The sequence below is a fragment of the Eumetopias jubatus genome, unplaced genomic scaffold (genome assembly GCF_037043125.1).
Source record: "Eumetopias jubatus isolate StellerSeaLion01/CBP00866 unplaced genomic scaffold, mEumJub1_p1.0 scaffold_10, whole genome shotgun sequence".
NCBI classification, from domain to species: domain Eukaryota; kingdom Metazoa; phylum Chordata; class Mammalia; order Carnivora; family Otariidae; genus Eumetopias; species Eumetopias jubatus.
In genome coordinates, this window is record NW_028274816.1 from 117,659,763 (window position 1) to 117,686,467 (window position 26,705).

The following is a 26,705-nucleotide window of genomic DNA, read 5'->3' on the forward strand; positions in this document are numbered from 1 at the left end:
CTTTGCTCAGGTCATGATCCCAGGGTCCTGGATCGAGCCCTGCATTGGGCTTCCTGCTCAGCAGGGAGTCGGCTTCTCCCGTTCCCTTTGCCCCTCCTTCCTGCTCATTCTTTCTCTCGCTCAAATAATCTTAAAAAAAAAACAAACAAACAAAAAACAGCAACAACAACTAAACATATACTGACCATTCATCCCAGCAATCACAGTATTGGGCATTTATCCCAGAGAGCTAAAAACTTATATCCACACAAACCTGTACACAAATTTTTATAGTTTTATTTGAAATAGTCAAAAAGGGAAACCATCCCAGATGTCATACAACAGATGAGTACCTCTATACCATGTAATACTAATTAATACAAAAATGGAACCGTTCATATGCTAAACAACTTGGATATAATTCAATAACATTGTGCTAAGTGAAAAAGCCAATCTCAAAACTTCAAACGTAATTCCAGTTATGTAACAATCTTGAAATGACAAAATTATTGAGATGGAGAGCAGATTGATGGTTCTCAAAAGTTAGGGAGGGTGGAAGAAGACAGCATGAAGGAAATCATTGTAGTGATGGTCTAGATTTGAATCTTGCTTGTGGTAGTGGTTAAAGTGACTTACACGTGATAAAATGTCACAGAACTATGTGCACACATTCCACCATCGATTTCTTGGTTTATATATTATTCTATACTTACATATGAGGAAACCATTGGGAAAAACTAGGTAAAGGGTATGCAGTACCCCTCTCTAGTATTTTTGCAACTTCCTGTAAATATGTAGTATTTCAGAAAACTCCTTGCTAGGATTGGTTTATAAGTGTTTTTCTATAAATATTAAATAATTTGGGTTTTGCTCTTTAAAAAGTTGCATATGTCAAAAGAATGAAAAGACAAGCCACAGTCTAGGAGAAGTATTTGCAAAAGACACATCTGATTAAAGGACAGTTATCTAAAACATACAAAGAATTCAGACTGAACAATAAGAACGCAAAGAACCCAAATTAAAAAGTGGAAAAAAGATCTGAACAGATACCTAACCAAAGATGATATACAGATGGCAAATAGGCATATGAAAAGATGCTCCACATCATATATCATCAGGGAAATTTAAATTAAAACAACAAGAAATCACAACACACCTATTATAATGGCCAAGATCCATAACAATGACAATAACAAATGTCAGCAGAGATTTGGAGATTATTCACTGCTAGTAGGAATGCAAAACGGTACAGCCACATTGGAATACAGTTTGGCCAGTTTCTTACAAAACTAAAGATACTCTTACCATGCAATCCAGCAATCACACTCCTTGGTATTTACCCAAAGGAGTTGAAAGCTTTTGTCCACACAAAAACTTGCACACAGATGTTTATAGCAGCTTTGTTCTAGTTGCCAAAATTCGGAAGCAATCAGGATATCCTTCAGTAGGTGAATGGATAAATAAACTGATATATCCAGACAACGGAATATTATTCAGGACTAAAATGAAATGAGCTATCGATCCATGAAAAAAACACAGGGGAAACTTAAATGCACCACTCAGTGAAAGAAGTCAACCTGAAAATGCTACCTACTGTGCGACCATCATATGACATTCTGGAAAAGGCAAAACTGTGGACACAATAAAAAGTTCAGTTGTTATCAGAAGTTTAGAGGAAGGAGAGATTAATTCATAGAGCATAAATGCTGTTTAAGGCAGTGACACTATTCTGTATGCTATTACAATGATGGGTATATGACATTACTCATTTGTCAAAACCCATAGAATATACAATACCAATAGGGAATTGTAATGTAATCTATAGAGTTTGGGTGGTAATGATGTATCAATTTAGGTGTCAACATGGAAGGATGTGGATAGTGGGAGAGATGGGGGGTAAGGCAGGGTATATACAGGAATCCTCTGTGCTTTCCATTCAATTTTGTTACACAACTAAAACTGCTCTTAAAATATTAATTTAAAAAAAGATGTACCAAGCTCTTAAATACTCATGTTTATTGCAGCATTATTCACAATAACCAAAAGGTGAAAGCAACCCAAAGGTCCATCAATGGATTGAATGGATAATGAAAATGTGCTATATAAACACAGTGGAATATTATCCAGCTTTTAAAAAGAATGAAATCCTGTTACATGCTACATATGGATAAATCTTGAGGACATTATGCTAAGTGAAATATGCCGGTCAAAAAAGACAACTCCATTACTCTACTTACACAAGGCATCTAAAGTAGTCAAACTCATAGAAAGAGAAAGTCAAATGCGGTTACCATGGGCTGGGGGCTGGGGGCGGAGGGAGAGATGGAGAGCTGTTACACAATGGATACAGAGATTCAGTTTCACAAGTTGAAGAAGTTCTAGAGATCTGTGTACCTACTTCACACTACTGAACTGTACTCTACAGATGGTAAATTTCATGTGATTTTTTTACCACAATTAAAAATTTTGAAAAAGGTAGAAATAAGTTGAGCACATGTGTAGGTACACCAGTGCAAGCATGCACATGGATGTGTAGTTACATACATACACACATAGATATTTAGTTACATTACATACTAATCACATAAACATCAATTTCAAAATAGGGATATACCTCTTAGGGGGTTAGGATGAAGGTAATATTTGGAAGAGGTAGCCAGGGGACTTCAGCACTCTATTAACAATGTCTCATGTTTCCACTGGATGATAAAAACAGCTGTAATGTTAAGAATCCATGTTAACAGAACGCTCCAAAAATAATGGGGACTGATCCAGAGAAGACAGATTAACGGTTACATGTTAGATTGTGACATGATGTACCTAATATGACATTTTTAAATTGTGAATATAATTATACAAAATAGGTTAAGACAAATTCTATCATCCCTTGACAGACTATATTAACATCTGAATATGATAAAGATCAAAACTAAAAACACAATTAGTGTTTATGAATAAAGTTCTATTTAATTTTTTAGGAGCTTATAACAATCAATGTATAAGTCTTTACAAATTTTTAATTTACTATAGATTTGTGCTGTTACCCTTGCTCAACAAATAAATCAAATTTCACAATTAACAATACAACTTGTATGAAACACAAGTTAACAATTAACTGGTCCAAAGCCCACAATATTTATGTTCCAAATTAATTATAGCTGAACTTCATCTATGCAAGCCCAATTCTTCACTCCTACATATTTCACCTTCACCTGCAACAATAACCACTTTATTTCTGCTTCCTGGTGTCTAGAACATTTTTACAATTTGTACCTGTATTATACATAACAATTTGATATTTTGATGAATGAAACATCATGTCTTTAAAATGCAAATAATACTGGTGAGAATGGTTTGATTGTTTTGCATTCTCAAACCTGAATGGAAGAACTCCATTGATTTCAGCTACCTAATGGGTTACAATCAGTACTCCTAACTTTGCACTAGAAGGTCAGCCACCTGACACTTACTGAAGACTTACATTCTTCACGGATATTCAAAGAGAGCCAAACAAAAATTTTAAACACAAAATAAAATCATAACTTGCAAACAGCATAACTTCCAACACAACTACTACCAAAACCAGGCAAGCAGAAAAGACCAGAGTCAACAATAAGCAAACAAATAATAACGGAATCTCCAAATGTATTTGAGGCATGCACTTCAGTTCTAGAGGGGAGGGGGATGGGAGGATGGGTTAGCCTGGTGATGGGTATTAAAGAGGGCATGTACTGAATAGAGCACTGGGTGTTACACGCAAACAATGAATCATGGAACACTACATCAAAAACTAATGATGTAATGTATGGTGATTAACATAACATAATCAAACAAATTCTAATTTCAGAGTTGGAAAACTAGGTAACAAAATCTTAACTCTGCTTTAAATAATGTCATTGTGGATGGTTTGAATAAATACAATTTTTAAAGTGTTAGTATAAAAATTCTACAATCTCATGAACACTGTAGCTATTAACCTGATTTTTCATGCAGTATAAATAGGAGCATGTACTCTCCATGATGCCTAATGGAGTCATCACCCTCCCATAATGTAATCCTCCAAATTGTAGAGGATTAACTTTTTATATATAAAATTGTGTTTATTTGCATGTACAATAGAGAGAATGACGTTACACACACCTGTTCTACAGCATTTAACAGAATGTAGCATGAAGATTGAAATGAAAAGCGGCTAGCCAAATCCATCAAATATAAAAACTATTGCAATCCTGTTGCAAAGTCCTTTTGTTAAACTCCTTTTATTCTAAATCCTTTTAATTCTGTCCTCTAACACTAAAACATTTATAAAAAGCTTAAAATCCTAATAAATCGCACAATTAAAGTAATGAAAATGGGCTTGCCCACCAAGTAACAACTCCTTTTTCCCTCAACAAAAATCAAGACAGTTTGCATGTCAGAAAATGTTAAATAATATCTCTCACCATACATACCATTATAAACTCATCTGAACCAGAGAGTTTAAGCTCATAAATCAGCCTGAAAGATTTCAAGACATCAAACAGAAATCACTTCTGTGAGGATCCAAAAGAAGATCCAGAGGCAAATACAAATCCAACTGATAATGAAATATTCCAACTCTATTCTTGATATGGAGAATGATGTCTTAAATATAAGGATTTTATATAAAAGTATGCTAATACTAATAAAATTTAACTGAGAAAGTATTTTGCAGAAAGATCCCACTGAACAATTTAATTCATCTTATCAGTTAATTAAACCATTTACAAGCCTTCCACCACATTTTTTATTTTGTTGAAATAATTTTCTTTCAGAAAAGATTTAATTCAACCAGTTTATCCATGTCGTTTTCCTTATAAATTCTCTCAATGTGAGCTTCAAGTTGTAGTCACATTTTGCAGATCTAAATTTTAGCTAGAAAGTATGATTCCATTGTCATTGATAATCAAATTTTATTGTATGTAATTTTCGATTCTGTCAGGATCTTTTCCCACTAAAAGGTTCTATTCTCTTACAAAATTCCTTTATGCTACAAAAAAAAAAAAATCCCCATTATAAACTGGGTAATCCTCATTTTTATTTCTTACCTAAACAGAGAAAAATGCAAGGAATTTTTTAAGACAGAGAAGACAGAGATGGAATAAAGGGGAGATGAGGAAGGAAACAGATTCAGGAAACTAGACGGAGGTTGGAGGTCCATCAACCAACCACAAGAAGGAGAAACAAGACAGAAATTGTATTTTCTTGAACAATTTTCTCTAAATATGACCACCAAAGGCATTTTTGCCATTTGCCTCAAATATCCAAAATGTGTGTATACATTTTAGCCTCCACAGTTTCAAAAAGTTTAATATATTAAAGACATTTTTTCATTATTGCTAGCCTTACTACCTTCCCCCATAAGTTAAAATGTTCGATATGTGAAGTATCCCTTAACATTTAGTGGTATCATATTATTTCACTTTGATGATCTGGCCGTTGGGGCTCTTTCACAGTCTAGACTCATCAGACCTTAACAAGCACAAAGTACAAACCATCCACCTGACATCAGAGTTAACTGATAGGAAGAGAGGTTAAATAACTTGTTGAAGTTGTTGTGGTACTAAATGCCACATGTGAACCTGAAAAACAGTCCCAATTCTTTCCTGAATTGGCCACTGAAAAAAGCTACTGTCAGAATATTAGGATCAACTTCTCTGCTGAAAAATAAACAAAATTATTGACAAAGGCTAACGTATTTAATCCCTTAGTGCTTTAATTCTCTCATCTGTAAAGTGAGGATAAATAACATTACCTCACATAGGATTGTTGTGAGGATTTAAAAAGATAATAAATGCAATGGACTAGGCAAGGTGCCGCAACACGTAACAACTCAGTAAACTTGATGCAATTATTACTGTTGCTGGCAACTCTAGGATGGTGAATCCATTCATCTACCTTTCTGGTGAAAAAAAACAAAAACAAACCTGTTCACATCCTTGACTTCCCTTTCTCTTCTACCATGGGGCCAATATCTCTTTGACCTAACTCTGTCTTGTTCACCCATGCAGGAAAATGCCAAGCACACTTCTGCCTTAGGAATGCTGCATTTTCTGCTCTCTACTTAGAAATACTCGTTATGCCCTACTTATGTGCATAGTTCACTAGCATGCTTTTTTTTTTTAGGTCATGCTAAAACATTTTCCAATCAGAAAGACCACTACCAGTCAGGTTCTAGTTCCTTATCCCGATTTATTTTTCTTCAAAACACTTAACAGAGCCTCATATTCTACATGTTCTATTGATTTGTCTCAGCACACTCAAATGGGGACTCAAACTCCATGACACAAAAAGACGTGTATAAGAATGTTCACAACAGCTTTATTCCTAACAGCTCAAAACTACATTCAACCCAAATTCCATCAACAGAAAAACAGATAGTTTAGTATATCCATATAATGGAATATTACAATAATAAAAAGGAAAGATACACTGATACATGCAACATCATCAAGAACAGGGAAAGCTACTTCCTCCAAAGTGAGAGAAATCAGAATAGATGCCTCTGGAGGAGATGAGGGTGACTGTGAAGGGTGTGTGAGAACTGTCTGAGGTGATGGATATGACCTCCATCTTTATAGAAGTATGGGTTACAGGAGTGTATGCATCTGCCAAAACAAACTGTAACACAAAAATCTCTGCATTTCTCTATTGTAAATTATACCTGCCATTAAAAAATTGAAGCAAATGAGAAATTTGTTCAGTGGCAAAGGAAATAAACTGTGTGCATAACATTGATAGTGGTTGATTAGAGTGGTTGATTAGAAAAAGCCCACTAGAGAGAGGTGGGCTTTCTCCTCTTGTTTATCTAAAATGTGACCAAAATATTAATAATTAGTCAGAGGTTTATCATCCTACTCTTTCTACCTTTGTGGGGGCTTGATGTTTTTCAAAATAAGAAGTTGGAATATATATGCATTAGAATAAAAAGTAATCCACTTCATTCAAAATGTTAATTACTTCCACTTTAGAAGCAACTGCCAATACTACAAATAAGGATTTAACAGGGTGCCTGGGTGGCTCAGATGGTTAAGCGTCTGCCTTCAGCTCAGGTCATGATCCCAGGGTCCTGGGATCGAGTCCCGCATCGGGCTCCCTGCTCCTTGGGAGCCTGCTTCTCCCTCTGCCTCTCTCTCTCTCTCTCTCTCTCTCTGTCTTTCATGAATAAATAAATAAAATCTTTAAAAAAAAAAAATAAGGATTTAACAAATTTTACCCTGACCTTTTTAAAGAAAGGTTGCCTAAAAAGCCAAATAACCTCAGAATAAGCACAAGGGTGGGGCGCCTGGGTGGCTCAGTCGTTAAGCATCTGGCTACAGCTCAGGTCACGGTCCCAGGGTCCTAGGATTGAGCCCCGCATCAGGCTCCCTGCTCTGCAGGAAGCCTGCTTCTCCCACTCCCCCCGCTTGTGTTCCCTCTCTCGCTGTGACTCTCTCTGTCACATAAATAAATAAAATCTTTAAAAAAAGAAAAAAAGAATAAGCACAAGGGATAACTAATCTCTTTCATTTGAATTACTGAACCACAAATATTAATGTGATCATGTACAATCCCATATCAAAGTCAAATAATGTTTACAATTTTAAGATTATTTAAGTTAAATTCAACAGAATGGGAAGATAAATTTAACAAATCCTTCCCAAAATATAGAATAAGTGGAAATTTTTTTAAAAAATTAAATGAGAAAGTTATAGATGTCCAATATCTAACTTGTACGAGTCCCAAAAAGAGAGAATAGGGAAAACAGGAAGAAATTATAAATAATAAGAATTTTCCAAAACTGAAGAACATAAAGCCCTATACCCTACCCTCTATTCACACAGCAGATAGCATGAGTCTATAAAAATACAAGTCTGATTGATGTAATTGTCAAAATCCTCTAGTGGCTTCCTATCTCAGACATAGAAAGTAAAAGCCAAAAATACTTATAATGGTTTATAAGCCATACAACCTTTGGTACCTCATTTATTTCACTCTCGTCTATCTCTTAATACCCCTCACCCATTCTGCCTCAGCCTCACTAGCAGCCTCCCTCAAGTTACCCAGATATACAATCTTCCCTCCTTTGGGTCTTCACTCTGCCTATGAAGTAGAGGATGACTAATTTTTGTCAAGCCCTGGTTATCTGACATTTAAAACTAGGTATATGGGTGATTTATTTAAAAAAAAACCCTGAAATTTCAATAAAAAGGAACCTCTGTTGTTAAATGAATACCCATTTAGGATTGTCCTGTCCTCCAAAGAACTGGTGTTTTTTTTCATTATGAAATGTCCCTCTTCATCCCTGGGAATACTTACTCTAAAGTCTTTACCCAATATTAATATAGAATTTAAACTTTCTTATGATTAGTTTCTACACCTGATTAAATATATTGGTATCTTTATATTTAACATTTATTTTTTATAGACAGACATATAATTAGGTCTGGTCTTCTTCTGGATTAACTAAGTCTTGTTTAATATTCTATTTTATCCCTTCTATTGTCTGATGAACTCCACTTGTTTGGTTTTTGTTATCTGTTCCCTTTTCCTTCCTTGGTTGCTCTAGGGTTTGCAGTATGTGTCTAAGTTATTTCACTCATCATCAGGGAAATACAAATCTAGCTTCAAATAACATAGTATTTCACATGTAATGCAAGACTCTCCTAACAGTCTATTTGTTTTTTAAACACCGGTTGTCCTCATATGCTGCTCATTCTTAATTTTCAGTTTTTATTTAAGGCAAAAACAAAAACAAAAAGTAGCTGGTGTGGATTTCTTTTCCTTTTGTGAAGGCTAGCCTATTTTCTAGCTAGGTTATTCACCTGGTGTTGAATTCTTGACAGAAATTTCTATATGGAACATGGTAAAGGCAATGACAGAAGGAGGACAGAAATAATTAAAAATACGATATTCAAAGAGATAAGAAGACAATTTTCCAGAATTATATAAGGGCAACAATCCTGTGATCCAGTAAGCTTGATGAATCCGTAGTAAAATAGAAAGAAATTCACACCTAGGAAAAAGCCTGGAAACACCTACACCAACTGTTAATATATTCCCTCATGAAGAAAGAAATGGAATTAAGGAATACCTGTGCAAAAAATATTCATGTATAACTATATATAATTCATTTTTATAACAACATTTTTAAAGACTAAGAAAAAAGAAAGGTGAGAATAAGACAAGACAATATGAGGAAATATGTTCCAAATAAGTATAAGATAGAATAAAATCAAGAAGAAAAACAAGAAGAAGGAAAATTCTTTGGGAGAGAGGACTTAAAATTCCAAAATTAAAAAAAAAAAACTTTAGGGGCACCTGGGTGGCTCAGTCATTAAGCGTCTGCCTTCGGCTCAGGTCATGATCCCAGAGTCCTGGGATCGAGCCCCACATCGGGCTCCCTGCTCCGCGGGAAGCCTGCTTCTCCCTCTCCCACTCCCCCTGCTTGTGTTCCCTCTCTCGCTGTCTCTCTCTGTCAAATAAATAAAATCTTTAAAAAATAAAATAAATTTAAAAAAATTTAAACATGGTGGTAAAATTCTCTTAAAGGGCCAATATTTAGACAATTTCCATGTATGCCTAACAAAATATCTACAGATATCATATAATTAGCTTAGAAGTGTATCTCAAAAAATGCCACACTGAGCCAAAATTCTAAGAAAGATACAAAGGACCCTAACCTAGATACACAACCAACATACAGAAATCTGTTGCATTTCTATATACCAATAATGAAGCAGCAGAAAGAGAAATTAAGCAATCAATCCCATTTACAATTGCACCAAAAACCATAAGATATCTAGGAATAAACCTAGCCAAAGAGGTGAAAGACCTGTACTCTGAAAACTATAAAACACTGATAAAAGAAATTGAAGAGAACACAAAGAAATAGAAAGACATGGGGCGCCTGGGTGGCTCAGTCGGTTAAGTGTCTGCCTTCAGCTCAGGTCATGATCCCTGGGTCCTGGTATCCAGCCCTGCATCAGGCTCCCTGCTCGGCGGAGAGTGTGCTTCTCCCTCTGCCTTGGCCTGCCACTCCCCCTGCATGTGTTTGCGCTCTCTCTCTCTCTCTCTCTGTCTCTCGAATAAATAATCTTAAGGAAGGAAGGAAGGAAGGAAGGAAGGAAGGAAAGAAGGAAGGATGGAAGGATGGAAGGATGGAAGGAAGGAAGGAAGGAAGGAAGGAAGGAAGGAAGGAAGGAAGGAAGGAAGGAAGGAAGGAGAAAGACATTCCATGCTCATGAATTGGAAGAACAAATATTGTGAAAATGTCTATACTACCCAAAGCAATCTACAGATTTAAGGCAATCCCTATCAAAATACCAACAGCACTTTTCACAGAACTAGAACAATCGTAAAATTTGTATGGAACCACAAAAAACCCCAAATAGCCAAAATAATCTTGAAATCAAGAAAAAAAAAAAGAAAGAGAAGAAAAGATCGAGGCATCACAATTCCAGACTTCAAATTATATTACCAAGAACACTTTTTAAAGAGCTTTGAACCATCCCTGTATGATTTAGAAAAACTCTATTTGTGGTGATAGAATAATGCGGTTAGAATCAAGGCACCATGGAGACGAATTAAAAACATTAATACTGTATTAACCAAAAAGTATACTGTAAAAAAATATATTTAGGTGTTTATTCAATATCTGCCTAGAAAAAAAGTACTTTGGACACAAAGAAATTTCATAATAAATATGTGCTAACATGTACATAGTCCAGAGTTTATTCTGCCCACCCAACCATATGCTACTTATAACACACACCCAACACACATGCGTGAACCACTCAATTCTAGCCAAAAGAATAATACTGCCTGGTCAAATGCTAGGGTTGGTCTTTTTACATGATAGGTAAGTTATATACTCATAAAGGGACAGAAAACCTCTTATAACACCCAGGGATCAACTATATCAACTAGGAAATTTTGAGATTTATCCAGTTCCTTTAAGGATTTGCAGACTGCAGGGAAATAAATCTTGCTGAGCAACACAGAGTTCTTGCTGAGTAAGACCAATTTCCCCAAGCATAACAATATCTGAGAAACAAGAACCAAAATACAGAGTATCAAAGTTAATAATGTGTAGAAGGATCTCTATTACTCTGTGCCAAAATATTCCTGAGGAAATAATCTTTCCATTTGAAAATAAATGATTAAACTTTATATAAACTGAGAAGATGAAAAGATAAGCCACAGATAGAAAAAAAGCATTTGTAAATCACACATCCAACAACGAATGTGCATCCAGAATATGTAAAGAACTCCCTAAATTCAATAGTAATTGGCAAAAGACATGAATAGACATATTGTCAAAGAGATACAGGGATTTTAAGGAAGCATATGAAAGATGTTCAACACCTACTCTATTAGGAATCTGAAGAGTGGTACTACATAAAACCACACACACACACACAAAAATCTTCGAAAATCTGAAGGTAAAACTAAGAAAGACTGCAACATGGAGAAAGGAAAAGAACATTCTAAAAGAGGTTGGTTAAGGATATAGGGGATTTTGCAGATGACAGACAGTGACTTCTAGAGGACCCAGTCAAAAAGTTTCAGGAGTTGGGGTGAGTAGTGGAGGAGAAGGGGAATTAACAGAGAGATCTGAAAAGTCTGACAAGTGAATGCTATATGCCCAGAGTATAAGGATGAGAGAGGACCTTTAGGCTTCTCATGGTGATTGAGTTAGCACAAGGATAAAGGACATAAGGAATTTAGTTCCCATTGGCTCAAGATAGTGATGGCAACACTGTGAGCATAGTATGAGAGGGGCAGGGGGAAATGGTGATGCGGGAGACACTAAGAATTCTGGAGTCACTTCTTTTCTCCTGTCAGTAGTGGAGTAAGGGCCATGGGGCTCCCTTTTGATACCTGCTCAGTTTAGCCACTTTGTCAGTGAAAAAAATTGCTTTAATTATATTTTACTTCTGGAGCAAGTGGCTGGCTCAGTCAGAAGAGCATGCAACTCTTGATCTCGGGGTTGTGAGTTCAAGCCCCACACTGGGTGTAGAGATTACTTTAAAAAAATAAAATCTTTAGAAAACAATTATACTTTATTTTGTTTATCATCATGAGAGTTCTGTGAGGTAGGTTAAAACTTTGGTATATAGGTTAGAAGATCAATTTGAGATAATACTTCAGTGGCTCTTGCAATAAATAATGTGAATAAAAATACCAAGAGCAGACGTTAGCTCAATACATTCAGCATTGTTCTGGTTAGAGGAAGAAAAAAAAAATATATATATATACACACACATATATATACACACATATACAATATATACACACACATATATACATACATAAACACACACACTTTTAAAACAAAGAACTGATTTAATACTACTAAATTTAAAACATTAACAAATTAAGGGTGCCTGGGTGGCTCAGTTGCTTAAGTGGCTGCCTTTGGCTCAGGTCATGATCCTGGAGTCCCGGGATCGAGTCCCGCATCGGGCTCCCTGCTCGGCGGGGAGTCTGCTTCTCCCTCTGACCCTCCCCCCTCGTGTTCTCTCTCTCTCTCATTCTTTCTCTCAAATAAATAAAATCTTTTTAAAAAAATTAACAAATTAAGACATATATTCTTATGCAAAAAAATAATAAATCTCTCAAGGCAAAATACATAGAGAATTATCCCTTTTATTTCTTTACTCTAAACTTATAATTCTCATTTCTGATTTCCATTTCTGTCCTAGTAAAGACTGCTATATTCAGGTTCTCTTGCTTGCATCTTTCCCCACTGTACCCAGGGGACTGAGTACAAAGAATTAGACCATTAATAATCCCTGGTTTATTTCTCTTCGTTAATGCTTGAATCTCTCCTTTATGTTTTAATAACATACTAACCACCTATGAACCCACCACCCAAGATGAGAAGTAAAACGTTACCAATAATTCCCATTTACTTATATAGATTCATACATCCTAAACCCTGTTCACTCACCCACTACCAGGTAGCCATTGTCCTAAATTTTGTGTTCCTCACTCTTGCAGACATATACACCCAAAGTTGTATTTTTGTTTTTCACATTTTAAAACCAGAGTTTTGATTAGTTCATTGACAGGTTGCTGCTGTTAAATATAAAGCTATATAAATTCACTTGACTTCAAATTAGATTCTTTCCATGTTTACACAAGTGAAAATAATGGAATTCTAAAATATTCCCTAAGTAAACCCATATATACATAAAAACTGCAAGGTACAGTTACAGCAACAGGAGGGAAATTTTCAGTGAAACCTAGGTTAAACAGAAGGTGCCAAGAAGATACTTCAAATGATAACAACTGAGGCTCAATCCTCTTGTTTTTAAGACTAAAAGCATCACAAGCAAAGGGAAAAAAAAGATGCCATTCTCTGAAAGCCAAGAATCACGGTAGTCCCCTGGTGACAGTAAAAGGGGAAGGAAAGTTTAAGCCTCCTTTACCTATTCATGAGATCAAAAGAAATAAAGGAATCCCTTGGTATTTTTATCATTTTCTTTTGCTACTACATCAAGCACCAGAGAGAAGAAAGCACAATTAAGACTACAATACCTCTAAAAATTCCTGTATAATACCTGCAACTTTTAAAGGATCTGAAATTCAAGGTCTCTAAAGATACATTAAATTTTAAACTATCCTACAAATAAAATCCAAATCCAATTTATTTCTTTGCTTCACTCACAAAAATTCATATGGAGCTTTTGATACATACTAGACACTGTTCTAAACAATCTTTAAGAAAAATTATCCAAAACTTAGAATTTCTCCCTCTCCCTCTGCCCCCCTCTCTAAAAATACTTAAAAATAAAAATAAATAAGTAAATAAATTAAAAAAAAATTTTTTAAGAGGCACCTGGGTGGCATCAGACTCTTGATTTTGGCTCAGGTCATGATCTCAGGGTCTTGAGATCGAGCCGCATGTCAGGCTCCACACTCGGCATGAAGCCTGCTTAAGATTCTCTCTCTCTCTCTCCCTGTGCCCCTCCCCCCTCCCTCTCTAAAAAAATTAAGGAAGGAAGGAGGAAAAAAGAAGGAAGGAGGAAAAAAGGAGAAAAGAATTAAAGAGGCAAAATGCCGAACTTACACATCTAGCCATAATGAAGTAACAGGGAGTAAATTTACCCTCCTACTCTAAAACTAAGAAACAGATAAAATGTATAAAAAGACATTTTCCAGACATTGAACAATAGACAGCACAGGACAGTAATCCTTGAGACAAGGGAGTCCTATGAATGCCCCAACATACTACTCATTTATTTAGGTACTCCCAATAGCTGCTTTTGCACTATGATGGCAGAGATGAATAGTCATGACAGATACTATATGGCCCACAAGTCTACAATATTTCCTATCTAGCCCTTTACAAAAAGGTTTACACACCCCTGCCTTACAGTAGAGGCCAAACATACCAAACAAAAAGTCAAGTAATTTAAGCATCCTAGACCAAGGTCCCAAAATACTTAAAGGAATACAAAACACCAGCCATGAGCAATATAAAATCCATAATGTGTGGCATCTAAACAAATATTTCAAGACATGCAAATAAGCAAAAAAAAAGACCCATAAGTTGATAAAACAATCAACAGAATAAACTGACATTTAAACTGCTATGAGAAACATACTCTATTCAAGAAAGCAGAGGAAAGTGTGAGCATGTTAGAAACACATGTGAGATCTCTCCATACAGATAAACACACACTTCTAAAAATGAAAAATGCAGCATCTGAGGTGAAAAATACACTGGATAAGTTAACAATATATTAGATACGTTAGGGCAAAAGATGAGGAAACATGAAGAGACAGCAATAGAAATTACTAGAAACAAAAAAGGAGAGAAAAGACTGAAAAAAATGAACAGAGCCTTAGTGAGTTGTGAAATAGCATGAGTGGGCTAAAATAGAGAACAGAAAGAAAACATATTTAAATATGCTCTGGGAAAGATGCTGTCAAGAGAATAAGACAAGTCATTGGCTAGGAAAAAATATTTAAAAATATATGATATATCTATCACATATGATTTATATATATGATAAAGGGCTGTTTCCTAAAATATACAAAGAACTCTTAGAACTCAACAATAAGAAAATAAACAACTTGGGCTAAAGACTTGACAGATATCTTACTAAAGAAGAATACAGATTGCAAATAAGCATATGAAAAGATGCTGCTCTACATCATACGTTATTAGGGAAAAACAAATTAAAATGAGATACCATTACACAGCTAGATTCTACAATGGCCAAAATCCAAAACACTGACAACATCAAATGCTGTCAAGGATGTGGAACAATCCACATATATTCAGGAAATATATGGGAACTCTCCATACTTTCCATTCAATCTTTCTGTAAATCCTAAACTGCTCTTAAAAAATAAAATCTAGGAAGAAAGAGAAAGAGAGAGAGACAGAGAGAAAGGAAGGGAGGAAGGAAGGAAGGAAGGGAGGGAGGGAGGGAGAGAGAGAGAGAGAGAGAGAGAGAGAGAGAAAGAAAGAAAAGAAAAGAAAAGAAAAGAAAAGAAAAAAAAGAAAAGAAAAGAAAGAAAGAAAGAAAGAAAGAAAGAAAGAAAGAAAGAGAAAGAAAAAGAAAGAAAGAAAGAAAGAAAGAAAGAAAGAAAGAAAGAAAGAAAGAAAGAAAGAAAGAAAAAGAAAAGTCAGTCAGTCAATCTAGGGGCACCTGGCTGGCTCAGTCAGTAGAGAATGCGACTCTTGAATTTGGGGTCATGAGTTCGAGCCCCATGTTGGGTGTGGAGCCTACTTAAGAAAAAATAAAATAAAAATTTAATAATTTGATTTAAAAATAAAGTCTATTAAAAATATATATATAATATATATATATTTGGGGCACCTGGGTGGCTCAGTCAGTTGAGCGTCCAACTCTTGGTTTTGGCTCAGGTGGTGATCTCATAGGTTGTGGGATTGAGCCCTGTGTCAGGCGCCAGGCTCAGCAGGGAGTCTGCTTGAAGATTCTCTCCCTCTGTCCCTCCCCCTACTCATGCACACGCTCTCTAAAATAAGTAAATAAATCTTAAAAATATATATTCTATTTTTTAAATATTTAAATAAATAACTACAATTTTTCATAAATCCACTGTTTTTGAGAAACCACCATATCACTTTCCACAGTGGCTACACTATTTAGTGGCTACGCTTAAACACATGGGTTCCAATTTTTCCATATCCTCACCAACACTTGTTATGTTTTATTTTGTTTTTTAGTAATAGCCATCCTAATGGGTATGAAGTAGTATCTCATCATGTGTTTCTTTTTTTTTTAAGAATTTATTTATTTGAGAGAGAGAGAGAGAGAGAGAGATGGCTAGAGAGCACGAGCAGGGGGGAGGAGGGAGAGGGAGAAGCAGACTTCCTGCTGGGCAGGGAGCCCAATGTGAGGCTCAATCCCAGGACCCTGAGATCATGACCTGAGCCAGAGGCAGATGCTTAACTGACTGCGTCACCCAGGCGTCCCTCATCATGGTTTTGATTTGCATTTCCCTAATGATGAGGGTAAGCATCTTTTCATGTGCTTATGGGGCCTTTTTTTTTTTTTTGATGTAGCGTTCCACGATTCATTGTTTGCGTGTAACACCCAGTGCTCCATTCAATACGTGCCCTCTTTAATACCCATCACCAGGCTAACTCATCCCCACCCCCCCGCAGAACACTCTGTTTGTTTCTCAGAGTCCATAGTCTCTCATGGCTCATCTCCCCCTCCGATTTCCCCCCCTTCATTTTTCCCTTCCTACTATCTTCTCTTTTTTTCTTTTTATTAACATATAATGTATTATTTGTTTCAGGGGTACAGGTCTGTGATTCATCAGTCTTACACAGCTCAGAGCGCTCACCAGACCACATACCCTCCCCAATGTCTATCACCCAGCCACCCCATCCCTCCCACCCCCCACCACTCCAGCAACCCTCAGTTTGTTTCCTGAGATTAAGAATTCCTCATATCACTGAGATCATATAATACATGTCTTTCTCTGATTGACTTATTTCACTTAGCATAATACCCTCCAGTTCCAACCACATCATTGCAAATGACAAGATTTTGGGGGTTTTTTGATGGCTGCATAATATTCCATTACACACACACACACACACACACACACACACACACACACCACATCTTCTTTATCCATTCATCTGTTGATGGACATTTTGACTCTTTCCATAGTTTGGCTACTGTGGACACTGCTGCTATAAACATTGGGGTGCACGTACCCCTTCGGATCACTACATTTGTATCTTTGGGGTAAATACCCAGTAGTGCAATTGCTGGGTCGTACGGTAGCTCTATTTTCAACTTTTTGAGGAACCTCTATACTGTTTTCCAGAGTGGCTGCACCAGCTTGCAGTATGGGGCCATTTTTATACCTTCTTTGGAGAAGTGTCTATTCAAGTCACATGACCATTTTTAAATAAAGTTTTTTGTTGTTGTATTAAGATTTTTATACAACATGTGAAATGGTATATTACTCAAAAGTAGGCTACGATGAATTAAAGATACATACTATAAATCCTAAAGAACCAATAAAAACAAAACAAACATAATTAATAGACACAATAAAGGAAGGAGATAAAGTGGAGTTATAAAAATAGTCCAAAAGAGGGCACCTGGGTGGCTCAGTAGGTTAGGAGTCTGCCTTCAGCTCAGGTCATGATCCCAGGGTCCTGGGATGGAGCCCCGCATCAGGCTCCCTGCTCAGGGGGGAGTCTGCTTCTACCTCTCCCTCTGCCCCTCCCCCTGCTCATGCTCTCTCTTGCATGCTCTCTCTCAAATAAATAAAATCTTTAAAATAAGATCTTTAAAAGACAAATTTTTAAAGGCTTACTTTACAATAACTATACTTAGAAAATTATGAGTTTTCATTTTCACACCTAGGAATGTGTTATGATAAATGAACACAGATTTCTAAGACCACAACTTGTCCAATTCACTAAGACACCCACTTCTTCTTTACAATTCTACAGTAAAAAGCATTTAAGCTGTACTGATAATCATCAGCATCTCCATTACAAGTCTGTTTATTTGGGTCAGAATCATTAAGCTCACATGTAATTTAGTTGCTTCGTGTTACACCTTTGTTTTTATCTGATTCAAGATATCCGTCACTAACCCTTTTGATGTACTTTCAGGAGTTTATACCAAGTCCTGTAAAAGGGAACCAACATTTCTTTTCAACAGCTGACTTAATTTAAGGTGAATGTAACTTGAATAGACTACAGCTGTTTTTGTGACATACTCTATCCTGACAGCTTAAAATTTTAAATGTAGTTATATTGGATAACGGCTTTTCTATCTATTGGTGCTCATACTGACTATTTTAATTGCTCTTCACCCTTAGACTAAACAACCAAGGACTGCAAATACAATGAAGACACTAAGACAACTGAAGATACTTTAGACTTTCAAAATGGAAGAAAATACAGAGAAACAGAGCTACTTTTTACATATTTCAATGAATACACAACAGTTTGATTTCTTCCATAAGAGACGAAGCCTAGAAACACCTAGATTTGGTAAACGTGTTTCTCTGTAATCATGGAGACAGTGAGGCCTAATGATTAAGAGGCCAAGCCTTAAAGTTCAAATTCCAGTTCTACCACCCATCAGCTATATGTCTTTATGCCAGCCAATTACCCTCTTTGAGCTTTAAGTCTCCTTACCTATCAAACCAGGTAATGGTACTCACCTTTGCAGACTAGCAGTAAAGTGATGATAATGTATATAATCAACCTAGAATTTCATCTGAAAAATATCAAGCATTATTATTCACTTCATTTATAAATTTACTTCCTTTCTTTTCTGTTCAATACACTTCCCTCTCACTACAGCCCTCATAGGAAAAGCCCTTAACTGCAGGGTTCAAATGGGTATAAACCAAGAATACTCTTAGATCAATGTCTCAAATTGAACACCATGACATCACAAAACTAAAAAACTAAAAAAGGAGCACTTCTAAAACAGGTATTCTCTCCTGGAAACACTGTTTCTCCAACCAAAAACATTAAAGAAATTTAAGAGGAACAGAATATATGTTTCCAGTTATAATTTACCTAAATCACAGGCTTAGCAAAATTTTGTAAAAACCTAAATGATTCCAAGTAGTAAAAGCCCCAGTGATAAAGAGGTGTTATTAAAAAAAAAAAAAAAATACACAAGGCAAACTGAGAAGTAATTAGAGCAGAAAACATTAGGGAGGCCCTAAATCTCATAATTTGGCCATTTAAAATGTCAATAAGCCTGTTTCCTCTGCAAAATACTGGTGATGACTATAAGCAAATGTCAGTTGGCCTACTTTTGGAAGGTTGCTGGTGTCTTGGCTGAACAGACTGTGTGTGTGTGTGTGTGTGTGTGTGTGTGTGTGTGTGTGTGTGTGTGTGTGTGTGTGTGTGTGTGTGTGTGTGTTTACAGGATTTACTTAACATTAGAACTTTACAGCAAAAAAAAAAAAATTATAATAAACCCTTCTGGAGAAGTTAATCAAAATCCCTGAATTCACACAGCTGAAAAATCAAACAGCTCTTCTCTGAATGTGATAAAAACCACATTTACATCATTTGAAAAGGATGAAACTGGTAGTTGTACCTTATGAAAAATAATGAAAACTCGACACCTAGAAGCATGTGAAAATTTACAAAAATAAGCAAATGAAAAAAAGTTTAACAACTCTAAAATTATTCTGCTCATGTTTGTTTCTAGAAAAATAATTCTAACCATTCATATCATAAAAAAACAGCAACAACTGGTATTCTTGACTGCATGGGTGGGCTGTTTATAATGTTATAAGCTTCAGAAACTACTTGGCATTTACACTCCAGTAGGAAAAAATGGGTTGGATCTTAGGGGTTTTTCTTAAACCTTTTTTTTTATTTTATTTTATTATGTTATGTTAATCACCATACATCATTAGTTTTTGATGTAGTATTTCATAATTCATTATTTGCATATAATACCTAGTGCTCCATGCAGTACATGCCCTGTTTAATACCCATCACCAGGCTTACTTTGAGATATTAAATTGTAAATTCCTTATTTAACAGGATGATAAATAATAGTACCTTTCTAGCAATAAGTAATAATAGAAATAATCTAGAAGAAATAAGCCAAGCTGGCTACCATTGTGGATGAGTAACAGAAATTAGGCTTGGAGACATTTAGGAAACTTTATCTCCAGAGTCCTATTCTAGGACTAAGATCCTAGCTTATAAGAATTAGTTCTAAGACATTCTTATATGAAGAAAATTCAGGTACTCAGTGCACTGGACTCCTAAGGATAATGAATAAGATTGAATCTGCATTTCTAAGAAATCTGATTCAAGTCTGAGACCAAAATGATCATCTTTCTCCATAACCAATAAGGAAACAGCATGAGTATAAGGCTAATATAACTCCTAAATGAGTTACAAGCTCTATTAGAGTTAAAAACAGCGTTATTCATTTGGTCACTGATAAATGATAAAAATACTTTATACAAAAGCAGAATTCTGGTTTCTCTTCTGTCAAATACAGAATAAATTCATTTTGGGTCACTACTCATATTGCATATAATCAAGCAAGGCATTGCATAGGATGAGGTGATTAGTAAATTACTGTTCCCGTGATTCCAAAGAAATACACTGTAGTATGGGAAAGACCATAAAAAAGGAGAAATTTCCAAAAAAAAAAAAACTATGAAAATCAGAGGTTGGCAAGGAAAAATCAAGAAAATATAAAAAGAAAACAAATAACAAAAAATTAAATTCAACTTTAAAGGACAGTCATGATTTAGACATGGCTATAAAATACGCAAAGATTTTCTTTGCATGAAACTAAAGACATATAACATAAAATCTGATAGATTTCACCAAATAACATGACAAATAGCAAGCTATACATGAAGTATATAGGATACATATCCATAACAATGTATCACACTAATAATAATAAATAGTTCAATCAATAAGAGCAAAGAGTACAAACAAGCATGGTATTAATTAGAATAAACAGCAAAAACATGAATATTTTCCATTCTTCCTAGCACTCAAAAGACCAAAAATTACAAATGAAGAGGATTTTCCTCCATCAGATATGCAAAGACTAAAAAGATTCATAATAGCCAGTAGAGGACAGACTTGGAGAAAAAAGGAATTTTCATGTATAAATGTCAGTATACCCTGAGAAGCAACTTTACAACATTATCAAAATTTTACATGTATATATTCTTTGACCCAGTAATTCCCTGCTAAGAGTTACCTTAAGAAAATAATTCCTTATTTTTTTTAAATATACACATATAGATGTAACAATATAACTTGTTACAAGGAAAAGTTAAAATTAATATAAATGTTTATACAAAGGAATGACACACACACCCAAGAGCCAATACACGCAGCACATGTAAAGAACATGAATCAGGTCCTGGACATAATACAAGTTAATTTCATGCATGTTAAGGGGAAAAGACAGGAAATGTATACTCTAAGCTGTGAATACATGCTCAGTATCTGGAGGAAGGAAGAAAAGGAAGGAAAGAAGTAACCTAGGTTTATCTGTGATAACAAAGAACCAAGTGAATTTTCACTTTCTACTTTTAGTATTCCTTAAATTTTTATAATAAATATTTAACTGGTTAGAATTATATGATCTTTATTTTATATGATCTTTATTTTAAGAAATTAAAAACATATTAAAGTGAACGTGTTTTCTGATCCCACTCCTTGGAAATAACCATTATTAGCACAAAGTTTATAATCATATAAAATTTCAACTTGCACATTAACACATACATATATTTTATTTCACATGTGAGGTATTGAGATACTAAAAACCACAATGGCTACTGAGAGTAATGAATATGAAGAATTTGCTTTACTTGAAATAAGTTCTAGAAAGATTTGAAGGATAATAAAATTTTTATCTGATATAAGAATACTAATTGATTCTGCGTGGAGCACTGGGTGTTATGCACAAACAATGAATCATGGAACACTACATCAAAAACTAATGATGTAATGTATGGTGATTAACATAACAATAAAAAATTTTTTAAAAAGAATACTAATTGGTCATAGTTTTCTGAAGCACTGTCTAAAAAATTCTGAAAAGGTATAGGTTCATTAAGAAAGTAATCAATTATTGATAGTGACCATGAAGAAGTAGGAAACCATAAACTATGCTGATACAAGTAAATGCCCATTTATACTATATTTAATGATGATCTTCTGTGGAATAAGATGCTATCCAAATCCTTCAGATTTTCACTTTTAATTAAAGGACAGACCTTCCACAGAAATACCTAGAGAAAGGGAACTTGCTTTTCTTCCAGGTCATAATTTTCAAAAGATTACACCATTTAGCAATTTCAACAAATATTTATTAATACCTTGTAACAAGTACTTGGTGAGGCACTAAAGATATGAAGACAGACTACAAACCTAGCAAGAGGTATGGGGCCCTCAGCTGGCTCAGTCGGTGGAGCATGCGACTCTTGATCTCAGGGTTGTGAGTTTGAGTCCCACATTGAGTGTAGTGATTACTTAAAAATAATAAAATCTTTAAAAAAAAAAAATCCAGCAAGAGGTAAATGAGCAACAAAAAAAGAAAGAAAGAAAGAAAAAAGTCAGTAAGTCCTGGGGCACCTGGGTGGTGGAGTTGATTCAGCATCTGACTCTTGGTTTCAGCTTGCCTGGGTCATGATCTCGGGGTCATGAGATCGAGCCCCCACACTGAGCCCCAAGTCAGCTTCATGCTCTGTGTAGAGTTTGCTTGGGATTCTCTCTCCCTCTCCCTCTGCCCCTTCTCCCTGCACACACACACTCTCTCTCTCTCTCTCTGCCCCTCTAAAATAAATAAATAAATCTTTAAAAAAAGAAAACAGTAAGTACTGTAAGAGCATATACTATTAACATTGAATATGGAGCAAAAAGGGTTAGAAGGACATGAAAATTCTAGAAAAGGAAATAGCAATGAAATGACCTTAAAGAGGATGGATCATTTGAGGAAATGAAAGTTCAGTAGAACTATCACAGAGGAGTACTATTAGGGTAAGGAAGGGGAAGATGGGGGAACACTGGTTAAGGATGACTGAAAATGATGCTGGAAAAACACAGTGAGGGGATCAGTTCACAAAAGATCTAATGCACCTGGTATGCAACAGCTATACTAAATTTACTTATTAATTTTAACAGTTTATAGATTCTTTTGTATTTTCCATATACACAAATTATCAATGAATAAAGACAAGTTTACATCTTTCATTCTAATATTTACACCTTTTATTTATTTTTCTTGCCTTATTGTAATGGCTAGGACCTACAGTGAAAGATAAATAGAAGTTATGGTAGAAGCCATCCCAAATCAACAGGAAAGTAATATATCACTATTGAGTATGATGTTAACTGTAGATTTTTTTATAATCTTTATTATACTGAGAATGTTTCTTTTTATCTTAATTTGCTGAAAGTTTTTTAAGATTTTATTTATTTAGAGAGAGAGCGAGCGAGGAGGGGGAGAGGTAGAGGGAGAGAGAGAATCTCAAGCAGACTCTGTGCTGAACAAGGAGCCTAATGCGGAGCTCAATCTCACGACCCTAGATCACGACCTGAGCTGAAATCAAGAGTCAGACAACCGACTGAGCTACCCAAGCACCCTGCCGAAAGTTTTTTTAATCATAAATGACTACCGAATTTTATCAAAGGTTTTTTTCCACTTCTAATAAGATGATCATATGGATTTTCTTTGTTCTATTAATATGAATTACACTGATTGATTTTCAAATGTTAACCAGCCTTGTATTTCTGAAATATCCCTTACTTGGTCATGATACATAATTCTTTTTATATATCAATGCATTCTATTTGGTAGTATTCATATGTAAATTACACCAAGAAAGAAAAAAAAAGAGAGAGGGGAAGGGAGAGGAAGAGGGGAACAGGCTGAGAGAGAGCGAGGTGTTGGGTATGAGAAGGTAAGATTAAGAAAAACGCGATAATAGAAAGAATTATTCAATAGTTAGTAATCCACATTGAGACAATCTCCCAAAAAGAACATGAAAGAAATTATTTTTTTTAATTAATCATTAATCAGTCTGGGGGGGTCTAAGAGCCAAATAATATAAGTACCAAAAAAAGAGAACAAAGAAAACTTAAAAGAAATCATCAAAAAATTAAGAAATTTTCTCAAAACTACACGACTTGCAGGGGCACCTGGGTGGCTCAGTCATTAAGCATCTGCCTTTGGCTCAGGTCATGATCCCAGGGTCCTGGGATCGAGCCCCACATCGGGCTCCCTGCTCCACGGGAAGCCTGCTTCTCCCTCTCCCACTCCCCCTACTTGTGTTCCCTCTCTCGCTGTCTCTCTCTCTCTCTCTGTCAAATAAATAAATAAATAAAATCTTTAAAAAAAAAAAAAACTACACAACTTGCATTCTCACATTGAAGGGGCCCAGGACAATGTATGAACTAATAAACAACAATGTAAAGTTTCAGAACACTAGGAACAAAGACCAACATTCTACTAACTCCCAGAGAGGAAAAACAAGCCATAGAACAAAGAAAAAGGTATCAAAATGGCTTCAGACTCTTCAATCATAACACTAGATCAATGCCTTCAAAATTCTCAAATAACATCATTTACAAACAAGTATTTGTTACCCAGCCAAATTACCAAACAAGAATTAAGAAAGAATAAAGATGTCTTCAGACAAACAAAATTTACCACACATCCTTTTTCAGAAAGCTACTAAAAGACTTACTCCATCAAAATGATCACACAAAGCAAACTGGGCAAAAGAGAGAGATGGGGTGTTCTATTTTCCATTACAAATTTTATGTGATCAGCCACATGTAGGACTTCAGTAAAAACAAATCTTAAAAATTAATCAGATACAACAAAAGTGACATATATGTAACTTTTGAATAAAAGAACATTTAGCTATGTGAAATTATATTTCAAATCTAATTTTTAGAAGTATAGTAGAGAGAAATCTTTTTTAATTAGACAAAATAAATATACTCAAATTCTACTAGTAATATTAACTTTTATAGCTTTATACTCTCTCATGAAGTATTTCTGCCCAAAGTAGAAGTTGAGAAAAGTTGAACATTAATAAATGGCATAAACAAAAGAGCTTCATAAATGAACTGAAGGGAGAAAAATCGGCCTATGAATTACATACAAAAGAAACAAAGACATAGCAAAGTCTTTTAATAATAAAGTTGTTCTTGAGTCCAACCACCCAAAGAGAAAGCTGGCTATTCCATAAACCTTCTGGAAAAAGATGTTTCACAATCTTCCTCCTTAAAGGATTTCACCAAAACTCAAATGCAACAAAAAACAGAGCAAGAGAGAGAGAGAGAGCAGAGACAGCTGGACTCTGGATATACCATATAGTCCAATAACAAGGAGAAAAGTCTCTACATGACTGCAGGATGTTATTGCCTTGTTACCTTCACCTTTCCATTTCAATTAAGCAGACTTAACTACTAAAATAATCCCTGACATTACTTATGCATATGGTTGGTGCATAATGCACATGGTAGTAAGTTTTAACAAACAGCATTCTTACCAGTTTAGAGAATTAACTGCTCAATGAAGTATTATAAGGAAGATTACCCAACTTCTGGAAAAACTTTAAAATACAATAGAATTAAAATATTTTAATATCCTTTTTAAAAGATTTTAAAGTATGCAAACAAGATTTAATTGACTGTGTTTTTATTGCTCGTGCAAAAAAACATTACTGAGTGAACACAGGCAAGTTAATGAGAAAACACAACAGAAAGCTCAGATCATTAAAGAGCCAGGAGTTATTCAGGGACCCAAAGAGCAGGTTTAATTTAAACATGTATTTGATTTTTTTTAAATAAAAACAAAACATACGTAATATTTAAATACAACATTAAGCATTAAGAAGTATTCATTTTTAAAGCAGAGATCGAAGGTCAAAAGCCCGATACTGTACTTCTGACATCACTGGAAATGTAGACAGCAGACTCCTCTATGAGCGAGATAATGGTGAAAACCAAGCTCTCCAAGGCGAAGAGCAAAGACATGAGAACAAGAGAGACTTGGGGAATACCCACAGAAGAAAGCTAAGCCAGAAACGTAACAAAAGCAGCACAGTCAGCAAGGAAGGGATCTGGGAAGAGTAATGCCAAGCAAACCAAGAGAGAAGAAGGCTTCAAGAAAGAGCCAGCAAAGTCAGAGGCTAAATCGAGATCAAAGAGGATGAAGATAAATCAAAACCACAGTAGAATGTGAATGGCCATATTGAATTGGTTAAGATTACCTATTTCCATCTCAACTGACAGAACAAGAGTTTATCTTGTGGGGAGGAAGGCAAGGGCATGGACACTTGGAGGAAAATAGACTTTAGTTAGCATTCTTGCTGTCGGTAGTCCAGGACCAATAAAAGAGAAACTCCTGAATGATTTGTTTCTTAAGGGCTACACTCACCAAGCTGTGGAGCAGGCAAGATTCTAGCCGCTCGAATGGGGCCATGTCGGACAGAAAAGAGCTCCTGTGCTTCCCCACTGATCTGCATGAGAAGACAAAAAATTTCAGTAAATGAAAACGCAGGTCAGAACATGATCATAAGAAAATAAAATCTCCTAAATTTTGTCACAATTTTTCGTCTGAAATACAAGATATGCACACACGCACACAGACACACACATTTATGATTGTTCATACACATGAAGTAATATTCATGTTTAAATTACCACAAATATTTTGAGAAAATGGTAAGAGCAC

General features: G+C 35.3%; 1 protein-coding gene across 8 annotated transcripts in view; it reads right to left on the bottom strand.

Moving 5' to 3' along the window:
* BCAS3 (BCAS3 microtubule associated cell migration factor) overlaps positions 1–26,705 on the bottom strand; it is a 598,395-nt gene that overhangs the window by 521,522 nt on the left and 50,168 nt on the right. For all 8 annotated transcript variants that reach the window (XR_015769358.1, XM_028109071.2, XM_088028350.1 and 5 more), the window contains exon 6: positions 26,409–26,490. Coding sequence is in view for 7 of the 8 variants with exons in the window: in XM_028109071.2 (XP_027964872.1) it covers positions 26,409–26,490 (82 nt within the window). In the remaining variant the exon portion in view is untranslated. The remainder of the gene's footprint in view (positions 1–26,408; positions 26,491–26,705) is intronic.